General features: G+C 32.3%; 1 protein-coding gene across 4 annotated transcripts in view; it reads right to left on the bottom strand.

Annotated features, from left to right (window-relative positions):
- The window catches only part of CCSER1 (coiled-coil serine rich protein 1), a 581,898-nt gene that overhangs the window by 203,449 nt on the left and 365,750 nt on the right, over positions 1-12,699 (bottom strand). For 3 of the 4 annotated variants that reach the window (XM_015861337.2, XM_032444181.1, XM_015861338.2), the window contains exon 9: positions 10,411-10,488. In XM_015861337.2, the coding sequence (XP_015716823.2) occupies positions 10,411-10,488 (78 nt within the window). Of the gene's footprint in view, positions 1-2,818; positions 4,935-10,410; positions 10,489-12,699 lie in introns of those variants that run through there. The other variant, XM_032444182.1, reaches the window with a different exon arrangement.

Genomic DNA, 12,699 nt, shown 5'->3' with positions numbered 1-12,699 from the left:
CCCCCCAGTTATTACAAATTTCCAAAATTTATTTATATATATTATATTTATAAATAAATAAATATATATTTATATTACTTATATATTCCTATAGCAAGACAATGTAATTATGCATGAAACAGTATTCAGTAGACGCTTTGTTTAGCTTCTGTTTCTCTAGTAAAAGCCTTCTGGATTCTGGGGATAGAATTAAAGGCCTCCAAAAAATGTTGTGACAACAGGAATATTAACAAATACCAGACAAATTCTGAATTGTCAAACGTTCATTGCAACTCTCAGCATTTCTGTTCATTTTCTGGAACTACTATGGGGGTTTTTTCCAGGGCTTTTCGGTGCTTTTGAAGTATTCAAAGTATTAAAAGTTGACTCCACTAAAGTAATAGAAGCTCTACTTTCACACTGAAATGGTCTTTCTTCAAACCTGCACTCTAAACAGGGAAACTTGTTTTTCTTCATTTTATTTTTCAATTTAGCCTTGCAGTAACCATTTCTCCTCAAACATTTAATAGACTGGAAGAACAAATACAGATGTACTTAGATGCACACACACATTAAATGCACACTTTTAATGTACACTGAAAGCTCATGTTTTTAATGTGAAAATTTGTAATTGTTTTACATATTTTAGGTATGAAGATAGTACTGCCACTGTCTGATCATCATTCCACTTAGGCAAGCATGGTTTGCTCTTCACTTAGAACCACAATATTTTGTTAGTGAAGATGTTGGTATTTATCTCCAAATATTAGTACGCATGCATCACATGCAAATAGATCTAATCCTTTCATTTAATTATCCGACACAAAGCAATCATTTAATTTTATAATGATGGTTAACATCAGCAGCAAAACCAGATTTCTACTGAGTGTTTCTACATGAATAAAAACCTCTCTGGAAGTAATGAACCTGGTACTAAAGGTAAGGTTGTAACATACAACTGCTGCATAGCATCATCAGCATTATTCGTATGCATATGCAAAATTAATTTTTGCTTTTTTTTTTTTTTTTTTTTTTTTTTTAAATACAGTGCACTTACTGGTAACCAAAGAGAATTTTTCTTTTCTTTCATTGCTAGCATCCATACTTTGTTTTCCATATTTTGCTTTTTTGAGCATTACAAATGAAATGCCATACTGTTCTCCAAATCTTATTTATAATCCTTTCCCTTCACATTCCTTCTTGCTGTTTTATCATTAATGTTAATGTTCTGTTGATACTTAAGAACTTCCATTACTAAAAAAAAATTAATAAATGAATGAGACACACTAGAAAACCAATGCATTGAAATTAAGGCAATAGTATACGGTCCAGGTGCAGTTCTCACCATATTTCTATTGAAAAAGCACAAATAATAATTCAGTTACAGAAATAGCATTTTTTACTTCCATTATTGGTATTACTTAAGTATGCTAACTTTATCCTTCTGAACTCCTTCAATTTTAAAGGTAAAGCATACTGACAAATACAAACTGTACTTTATATGACCAAATCATATATATACACACACACATCCCTCAAAGGATACCATTTAACTCCGGAATTGACTCACAGAGGCCCTACTTAAGAAAACAGACTATCCAACCGTATCACTATGCATACTGTATCTACATCAAGAAACAGCATCAGTCTCAATGACTGTGTTTCTCAGGAGACCTGTTTACATTTTTATTGACCTACATGTTCATCAAGGTACAGTAGAATAACTTTATGCCAGCATTTACATTGTTCTTCACATTTCCATACTGAAATTGCTTCAGAAAAAAAAACACAGCTTCATTTAAGAAACAAATCACTCAAAAAAAACAAAAAAAAAAAACAAAAAAAAACCAAACCAAAACAAAACAAAAAAAAAACAACAAAAAAACAACAACCACCAACCAACAACAACAAAACAAAACCAACCAAAACCGCCACACAGTGACAAATGAAAATATATCCCTTTGCTATAAGAAGGATAGAAAATTTCTGCATTTATCCTGCTCCGCATATTCGGAGACTTAGCTCGCTCCTTATATGTTTAAAACTCTTAAAATTACTTCTTCCTTCTCAATCTCTTTACATCTGCCATAGAACATTTCCCAATGGTGTCTCACTTTTATTCCAGAATATTTTTATTATTATTACTATTCATGTTACATCTAGTAATTTGACTTTTAGCCCTCTTATACTAAACCGAGCAGCACTACATTCAGTCATTTGGATACCTCCGGAGAAAGGTGTAGAAACCAAATTCAGCTTATACGATATCTTTACTAAAGCGTCAATTGGAAAAATAACACATCCTAGGTAAAATAAGAAACTCTGGCACTTGTTAAATGTCAATACTCAGAATGAGCATAAAGTATTTATACAAACTATCGGTTACTTGTAACAGGACAGGCTTCAGGTAAGAGAATATGCTTTTTCTCCAGTCTTCCTACAGCTGTTTTCTAAAATAATTATTTACCTTACAATTGCATATTCAGCAGAACAAATTTCTGTTGTAATTAAAACCTTCTACATTGGTTTATGTCTTCATACTAAAGTAAATGTTTTGTCAACAATTTTTTGGTCCTCATAATAAGTAGCAAAACTGAATGCTACTTCTATATGACAACTACTCTCATGTAAGCATAAAGAGAAAAATCCACTTGACAGCAGAGTAAGAGATGTTCTAAAGAGTTCTCCATTCAAAATAATTCACAGATCAAGTAACCCATGTACTTAGGAACTTCAGTAAATACGCTGATTGTGTCTCCCTGAAGTCTAAATATCACTTACCATTCATGATTTTCTTCCAGACTATTGGAATCCTTTATAAGCAAAAAAACCAAAACAATGCAGAGTAAATTTTTATTGGTTCATATTGTCAAGACAAGGAAAAAAACAAAGAGACACATATTGGAAATAACGAGTAATTAAAGTTAAAATCCAAACCCATGCTTATAAATCCTAAAGTCATATGACTGTTTTCAGTTTCTCACTGAAGCAACAGCTGTAGCAACACTTCAGCAGCATGGTAGTTTTAGAAATACGCTAGATGTTTGAGTAGAACAGGTAAACCAATTGTTCAGGAAGTGAAACTAGTTTTTCTTCTCATCTGAACTCATAAATTGTCTTATTTTTCTTCAACTCTTCCTCTTTGCCTGACTTTTGCAGTAAGATTTTTTTTTTTTTTTCCATAGCACTCTTCATTCTCAAAATCTATTTATTTAAGCGGCATCTAGATCTCTGTGCCAACGCATCACAATGAAAAATGCTCTCCCTATCCTCTTCCAAATAACATTATCCTACACAGACTGAAAATATTAGCATAATAAAAATGTTAATGAAAAAAAAAAAAGCACACCAGCATAAGCTAGGCAATTCTATGCTGAAAGGCTTTAAAAAGGATTCTTAAGTACGCAGGAAGAGAAAAAAGAATGGCAGCAGATGAAGTTCGGTAACAAATGTCAAGTTCAAAAAGGATAAAATGCACATACTCATTTAGATCTATTTTTTTTTTTTTTTTACATTGATTTATTTTCTACTTCACTGTATTTTCAATATACCTTTGACAAATACAAAGAGAACTATACAATTTTATATATAAAGAAGTTTCTGGAAGCTTAATTGAAAGAATGAAAGGGAATGCTGAAGATGATTGTTATAAACATAAGAAAAATGACATAAGACTGGTAAATAGTAGCACCATGTTAAGTGGTACCATAATCAGCCACAACAGTGTAAGATCACCCGTGAAGAAAATCCATTCACTATCAACTGTCACAAGAAATTTTAATTGATTGCTTTTATTCTCAGTTTGGATCCATCTCAGAATGCCCTGTAAATTAGAGTAATATGGTCTCTGCTTGATATTAAAGCCACAGATTCCAAACAGTTGCTCAGGTTGAATTAAGTGTTCCTACTATATGCTATGTGGCTTAATCAAAATGGCACAGTAGCAAGATTCCAAGTATCATTCCACGTTTGCAGAAGATGGTCTGATTAGGAAACTTGTAAGCATGCTGCTGTCACAATCGCTTTCTCATCTTACCTGATAAAGATGAGTGTAGAGTATACCCCCAAATGAATTAAATCAACCAGAAGAAAAGGAACACTGAAGCAACACAAATGGTGGCAGGGTTTGTGGGGAAGCCTATGATCTGCTAATTCCTAGATAAATCAAAACATGATCCATTGATTTATTTTTATTAGGTTGTTTTTGTTTTTTTTTGACAGCTTAACGCAGCACAGTCACATTCATCAAACAATATTTACTTTGTTCACAAGCATCAGTAGTCTTAGAAACACCCAAAGTACATAAAAAGTAAAGATATTATTCTAATGCATTCAAAAATTATAGTGCGCATTTTTAGGATCAGCTATGCCCTTTCTTAGGATAAATCTGGGAAAATTCTGGCAATGAAAAAGATTGTGAAATTCCCTGCAGAAATGTCTCTTGGATCTCACATAAAAATTACAAAAAATGAATATTCATCAAACAGAGCACATGCCAAAAGGCACTGATACTGTATTCATAAATGGTGTAAACTTATTACTGCTTAAAGACAGAAAAGGCTTCAAAACTAATAGTTTCTTCAGGTTTCCAGAGCTTGAAGATGTATCTTCCAGTCTCAGAGACAATCACCACTGAAGTTTCTTACTTATTGTGAACCACCAATAGATGACTGAAAGTGCATGCAATATGAATAATTTAATTTCAGATAATAACTGCATGATAGCTAATCATGTACTTATATATGTTAATAATTAACTACTGATAAAGCAAATACAAAGCAGTAGATTTTGCTAATAACAGTAACTTGTAGCTCATTTAGTAGACACCATTATTCAATTAAATCCGTAAGTGCAGAGTGTCCAGATGTTGTTTTTTAATTTAATAATGATGGAACCAATGAGAGGCTGATAGGTTTGTAAACTAAGCCTTCAGAACATGGAGAATTCCACATGGCCTTTAAAAGAAACAAAACAAAACAAAAAAAAAGGAATAAAATCATAAATATACATGGTTTGATGGTAACACAGACTCAGTGAAAAATGTTCATTTATGCAGATAAGCAGGGAGCATGTAATAATAAAGCTTCTTTCACACTAATCACCAACATGACGTGGAATTAAGTGAGTACATACAAAAATGGAAATATGACTTCAGCTTGAGCATGACAGTTCCAGTTAGAAAACAGTAATTTATTACAGATGCCATCTTTGTACAAGAAAAAAGTCACCAGATTGAGAAAGGTCATGCTAATAGAGGGAATCTACATGCAGAATGCACATAACTTGAAAATATTTCCACATTATGATAAAACCAAGAAGGTCAAGTTGTGTTAAAAAGCACTCATATAAAACAGATCCAGAACATGAAAAAAATGCACATTGAAATTATACTGCTTTATAATACAGTTGTTATCCTCAGCTAATTTTTGAAGTTTGCTTACTGGTCTTTTCTTCAAGCTGAGTCTATATTCATTCTACCTATCTGTATGTTACTTACATGTGTATGAGATTGCATATATGTGTGCATAGGTTATCAAAACATGCTCAAAATCTATTACAAAATCTATGATGGAGAATTTCTATTAAGTTGAATCCAATTTACTAAATACTCCATTCATTTACATTTGATAATGTTGTGAATTTTAAAGTAAACTTTTCTTTGGTGATTTTACTTTTCATTCTGACTACTCCTTATTCATAAAGGAACCAAATTGAAAATGTTTCAGTGCTGGTAAGATGTTCCCAAATCCATTTCTTGCCTTACAGACAAGATACTACAGGTATTCAGTGGCTTGCATTAACAGAATCAGTGAAGTATAACTCAATGAGACAAATATGTCATCTTAAATTTCAAACAAGTAATAAAATAAAAGTATAATCTGTTAGTGCTACATTTAAAAGGGGATGTATGCTAAAAATCTGCTGTTAATTGTGGGGACAAATGCTTACTTATTTATAGGTGTGATATACTGCCTGATGGCACCTTTGCAGAAGACACAATGCAACTGTGGTGTGGTTAAAATATACTATTAGAAAACAATTCTGTTAAGTTATGCTCTCTAACAAGCATTACACAGAAATCAAAGGAAACAAGAAAGAAAAAAAAAAAAAAAAAAAAAAAAGACAAAGTGTCCTAGAAGAGAATCATACACTTAAGTGAAAAAGTAAACTCATGGTGCGCTCGAATGACTTGGCAGTGATGGTACTAAAGCAGATAAAGCTGTATAAGCATTTCCCTTTTTTCCCTACTCTTATATATACAAAATCTGAAAAAAAATGAGTACTGACCAGACTTGCTGCCACTAGTACCTTATATTTTCCTGTATTTCAAAAGATTACAGTGTAACTACAAATATGAAGACAGAATAAGCTTATGACGTGAAAGAGAAACACAGATTAAGTAGTTAGATGGAAAAGCAAAAAGGTAAAGTACTCCAATTATTAGAGATGTCTTATAGAAAGATTATGCTTTTTAAAAGATACGGACACTATAGTATTAGACTGATTTTGGTCTACAAGGAAACTCTGCTGTTGTATAAAAGCCACATTTTACTGTAATTATTTAAACCGAACTTTGATAATACTGGCAGCTAGTAGCCAAGTTGCACTCTACAAATCAGTACTGAAGACTATTCATACTAATTGAGCACAACTACAGAATATGAAATAAACTAGTTTATGAAAGCCTGTCATTTCCACACTGCAACTCCCAGTTTCAGTCCCAGAACCCAGATTACTTTTTAATCTCATGATTCTTAGTACATATATTTGAAGACAATAATTTTAGGAGGAGATTCCTTGACTTTCTGCAGTAGAAGACAAATAACTGTGTAAGAATCCTGGATTGTTTTCTAACATCTTCTCTGGGCACACTACAGTTGGCCTCATATTTAACTTTTGGAGTAGTCAATTAGCAAGTCAATAGACAAGCAGTAACGTTAATCACTTCATGAATCTGGCATTTCTCATCTTTAAAGGCTTTTGACTCCTTAATCAAAACTTTAAACATTATTTTAACTCCATTATTAAGTTATAGACTGTATTAGATTGTTCTTCTATAGAAAACAGATTACACATTAAGGTTTCTTGTTCAAACCAATCTTTATGAATAACATTATCTTCATTGCTACCAACTTTGACTTCTACATGCCTGCTAATACAGCACTCAGTCTCAAAGATAAAATCTCAGCATAGTGCTTTTGAGAAAACAGAAATGTATCAGAAGTATTATTAAAAAAAAAGTACAGGTATGGCAGAAGATTACATGAACTCAAACTTTGCTGATCACCTTGAATGAAACGATTTGACTCTAATTATGCTATATATTCACCAAACTAACATTCAGTCTATTAATTTCTAGTCAGGTAACCTCTCAGATATTTAGCAAAAACATTCAAAGGGAAAACTCTCTTGACTTTTTCAGAGTAGTTTTACAGACAGAAGAACACTACTTCCCTTTAAACAGTGCAGTTCTTTACCCTGCGTCCTTCCCTTCCAAGAGATTTACTATCTCCTCTTTCTCTAAGTTGGCTACTGTACACCCCAAGGATTCACTCTTTATTTAATTCAAAGAAAGAACTTTCACTTTTAAGGACAAAGATACAGAAATTCCAAGGTTACAGACTCATCTCTCTTAACTACAAAATACAATACCTAATAGTCAAGCAAAATAACGCACTGTTTCTTTTGTAGCTTAACAGTTTTCATTTCTGCCACCCTGTCTTCACACATCAGAACATCTTTGTACAAAAAACACAAAACAACCCACAAAAAATGGCACTACAAATACTACAAACAACAGACACAGACAACAAGAGATCTTCTATTTTCTTGTTGTTTAAGTATACACATTTTTTTTCCTCTTCAAAATATTTGGCAGCTATGTATATTATTGATATTAATTTAACATAACTGCATCAGATGGAAGGGTCAAACAATTATAAATGTTGCACATTAAGCAAGAAGAGTAAAATGAAATAATTTATCAGGCAACATAAAACACTAGAAGGAAAGGTAATAAGCAAAATTCTTTTGTTGAAACATAAAACTACTCTCAGAATCAGAGATCACAAGAAAAAAATAAAAAAAGACAAAAATTAAGTTTATACGGGGAAACAAACTAATATGAAAAGAAAGAAAACAAACACTTCTCAGAAATACTAACTCAGGGACTGCAGAAAACCTACAGTCTGAAGTAAAAAAAAAAAGAAAAGAAAAAAAAAGAAAAGAAATAATTCTAAGGAAGTTACTGATAACTCAAAGATATTTGAAGCATTAAAATAGGAGATGTTTTCCATGTTTTGTTGTTATTTTCTTTTTTCTTTCTTTTTTTTTTTTTTTTGCTTTTCAGCGAGTTTAAACATTCGCCTTATATATTCAACACGTATCATTCTCAGAATGTGATCAATGGGGCGAATGTTGCACCTTGCATTTTCTCTTTTTTGCTTTGTGATGGACTACTTAATCTAATTTCACATAACAGCATACACATGTTTGCAGTTACATGTACTTACACAAATCCTGGATAAAATGATGTACTGATACCATTTGCCAGGGATACGCTTTGCTCTTGATACATATACAGGTAAAGATTATCAATTTAATTGCCGAAGGGCTAAAATGGGAACACAGCTGAACTTGTTGTTACCTATTTTAGCCATTCTTTGAACACAAGCTACATGAGCTAATGAATGAATGAAGAAAACTTTTTAACACTAAGAAAAATGTTAACACCATTTATTAGCACATTCTTCTTCATTCTTTCATGGCTTGAATTCCCTTCATGATTATCATATTAACAACATTTTATTCCTCCAGATTGGTTCAACGTTCTCTGTTATCTATTCCTTGTAACTCAATTTTTTCAAGTAAAAACACAGGTGGATGTTCTGTTTCCATACAGAACTATTTCAAATACCCTTTTGTTCTTGCATTATAGTACCCTATGTAGTAAACACATGATCTCAATCATAATATAGTAAAGGCATTTTATCAAGAAGTTTGAAAAATGCAGTTAAAAGCATGGACAACAGCAGCAAAAGCACCACATACTTGGTTTGGGTCAGGAAGCACAACCAAATGTATAAAACACAGCTGTTTAAAAGGTACCCTACAAATAGTTTATTCTCATTTTTCATGGAAAGCTTAACACCTAAGCTCCAGGTAATCATGTACATATCAAGGATAATTAGTTCCATCAGAAAGGAAAATAGCATTGCACAATTAAATACAAAAGTCTAAGATTGTTGAATGTTAGAGGATTTTCACCACCAGTAAATACACCTTTACAGTTTCAACATGCCCAAAAGCACTGTTACCGTCTCACAGAAACTACAAAGCATACAGACTCATATTCTGCAGCAGATGCACAAGAATTCAATGGAGACAGCTATGTCAACTAAAATACTTACACATTTGACCTACATAGAAAAACAAATACTCAAAGGAAGACAAAAAGCCTGCATTTAAAAAAATACACAAAAATATGTTTTTTCCCAAAGTAACTTGTTAAAGATAAGAAAATACCCCTGGTTTGAATCTATTTTAAAGATTTCTTTTTTTATAAAGTAGTTGACTTTCAAGAACTTCTTTCATTAAAATGTGAGACATTTATATTTCCATACAAGACTATCTGAAATACTGGAAGACAAAAACTTGAATACTCCAATAATACTTTATAAATTGGAAACTGCACACAAAACCTCAGACTGAGCTTGCAAAACAGTCTTTGCTAAGCCCAGATAATAGAATAGAAAAGCATCCTACATATTAAATGTTGTGGCATACTTAATCACAGATTATTTTAAAAGGCTCACATGAGGAAGCAAATCTATTACTTATGTTCAACTGGTATGTCAGTAAAAAGAGAAACATAAAACAAATAGACAAAAAATGTTTTCTACTATGTTCTCCATGAGAGAAACAAACAAACAAACAAAAAACCAACAAAAACAAAATAATTCACTTTCTAGGAAAAATTTTTACTGATGCTCTTAAGAGCTTTAACACTATTTGGCTTAAGTGCGCTTATTCCATTATCTTCCAAAATGCAAATATTGTTCAGACAGCATATGGTGATTATAAAAGTAATAATGTCATTAATTTGTTAATAAACATGTAAATAACCATCAATACTGAAGAAAATTACAATCCACTAATACATGCCCTCCACATTCGCTTACGCTAATTATGAGCTGTTTACAAAGCATAAAATTAATAGACTATTGGTATGCTAGCAGGTAGTTGCAATTATTTTCTCATGTTGCAGAAGCAATTTGAGAATCAATTAACAGCAAAGGACGAATGGTGTTCTAGTAAATTCCATTAAATCAATGCACAGACACAACAGTAGCAGAGGCAAACAGGCTGATAGAACTTTGAACACCTATAAAGATGATTTAAAAAAAAGTACTGTTCAATACAGCTACTTACATCATGGCCAAAAAGTTCTGTCTGTGTGGATTTATCTGCCTGGGAAGCAAGAGCCTTCTGCAAACACTGAGCCTTTTCCTGTAAAACAAAATAATAGCATGGGTGAGTCATCTTCTTACTCACTGGGCTTTGCAGATACAAAAAAAAAAAAACCCCAACCAAATAAGTACAAAACTCATGCACAGCTAGATGTTCAGAAATGATTTTCAATATCACAATATTCTCACTGAAAGGTTTATTTCCTTACTATTAATTTCTTATATTAATGTTCTCTTAAATAGACAGGAAAGCCCAATCATGTGGGAGTTGGGACCACAAGGACAATTGTCACTGCAGTGATGGGAAAGAACTTAATCCACAGCAGATGCAAGCCTTGATGTATAAAGATGAAAACTCCATGAAATAAAATTGGTGCAACATCTCTCTTGCTCAATACAAGCTCTGTAGCAAAGCCTAAACAGCTCTAGATTCCAATTTCTGCTTTTCACATTGCTCACACCTTTACTTCAGCTATTTTTGAAGTCTCACGTGGAAACCCTGGGACTGACTCAAGTGATGTGGCCTTTTTGAGACAGTAATAATATACAAAAAAAAAACCCAAACATTTGAAGATTTATTTTCTAACTCTTTGCTGATTAGAAGTGATCCTCACCAAGTCCTTACCTATATTAAAATTGTTTTGTTTTTTCTTCTGGAAAGTACTTCGATCGATCAATTGTAAAAACATTGGATAAGGCAACAAAAGGGAAACAGGAGGGTGAGGTTCCATGAAGAGAGTATTCGGTGCACTGAAATATGCTTTCTTATTCACCAAATCAGTTTTATTTTTCAGCTATACACATATAAAATTCTTAACTCATCTTAGATAAAAATTCCTCATGAAAAAATAAAACAAGAATGTGTTTTCATATTGCTGGCAAGTATTTATTACAGCAAAACAAAATTTACATAAACTGAAATTTTTGGGTAATGAAATCTCAAGCTGAATGAAACTCTGGTTTTACTGCAATAAATGTCTTAAACCTTTAGAAATTTCAGCTGTTATCTGGGTTGCGTTTCTTTTCATTAGAATCTATCCTGCATATTGTAAAAATTAAATGTTACTAATTTCAAGGAAAGATGAACACCACTAGATTGAATGAATTTTCACCAAAAACTTTTAAATAGCAGGACACTGACACCAAAATGGCCCTGTCTCTGGTGATTCAGCTTTTCAAACAAGGAAAGAAAAAGCAAGCAAATTAGCAATTCACTGCCCCCAAATTTCCTGATGCAAGGTAATTTCCTCATTACCAACAGAAAAGGTCCATCTTTTTCAGGTTTGAATTTACTAGTCCATCACCAGCAGAATTTTTAGAAAACTAACACTGTTAGATACATACTTTCTCATTTAGAAAAGCAAGCTTTACTGCTAAAAAGTTCTGAATTTCAGTTACCAACCCAGACACTGACAGAGATGGAATATTCAAGTAACATGATCAGATCAAATCCAGAACATGACTAAATTGAACATTTGCATTCTTTCTGAGTGGAGCCACAGATATCCATTTTAAAGAACTAGGAGAACATACACATGAAGAAAACTTTCATTAAGGTAAACCATTAATTGGGAAAGCTAGGGCAGTTGGAATAATCAAATTCATTTCTTCTGCAAGCTGCTCATTTCACTGTACATATACTAAGATCAATTTTCAACATAGTAATCCAAATTTGCCACATTTTCTTCTTTACCAGAAGTTAAAGACGAGCACCGACAATAAGCAATATCCTCTCTTTATTCTGCAAAAAGATATACTTACAATTGTGTTGATGTGAATTATTTTTAAAACTATTAAAGCTAAAAATATAGTGCATGTCATTTATTTCCAGCGATGTGGCAAACACTTACAAATAGTTTAAAATCATATTTCCATGTTACAATGGAGAAAACCTCTAGTCTGCAACAAAACGGAATCCTACTGGAAGAGACTATGTATATTTAATAGCCATTCAACTTCATCTTAGTTGTTTCACTAACTTACACTACATTCCTAGAATTCTTCTTGCCAGTGTAAAATAGCTGCTCTAGTAAGCACGTCTCAGTTTATGAAATAATTGAGGAGTACTACCGAAGGTATTAGACATATAAATATACTGCAAAATGTTACTTGCAATATAAAAATGCTTCTTAAAATGATGAGTCGGTAATTTAAATATAATTTCATGCTATATTGACTATATCAATAAACAGACTTGATAATGAGCCTATTTGATTAAATGTCGGAACAAAACATTGCTACCCTGCAGTAT

Source organism: Coturnix japonica, chromosome 4, assembly GCF_001577835.2.
Source record: "Coturnix japonica isolate 7356 chromosome 4, Coturnix japonica 2.1, whole genome shotgun sequence".
NCBI lineage: Eukaryota > Metazoa > Chordata > Aves > Galliformes > Phasianidae > Coturnix > Coturnix japonica.
This window is presented reverse-complemented; position numbering and strand designations above follow the sequence as displayed.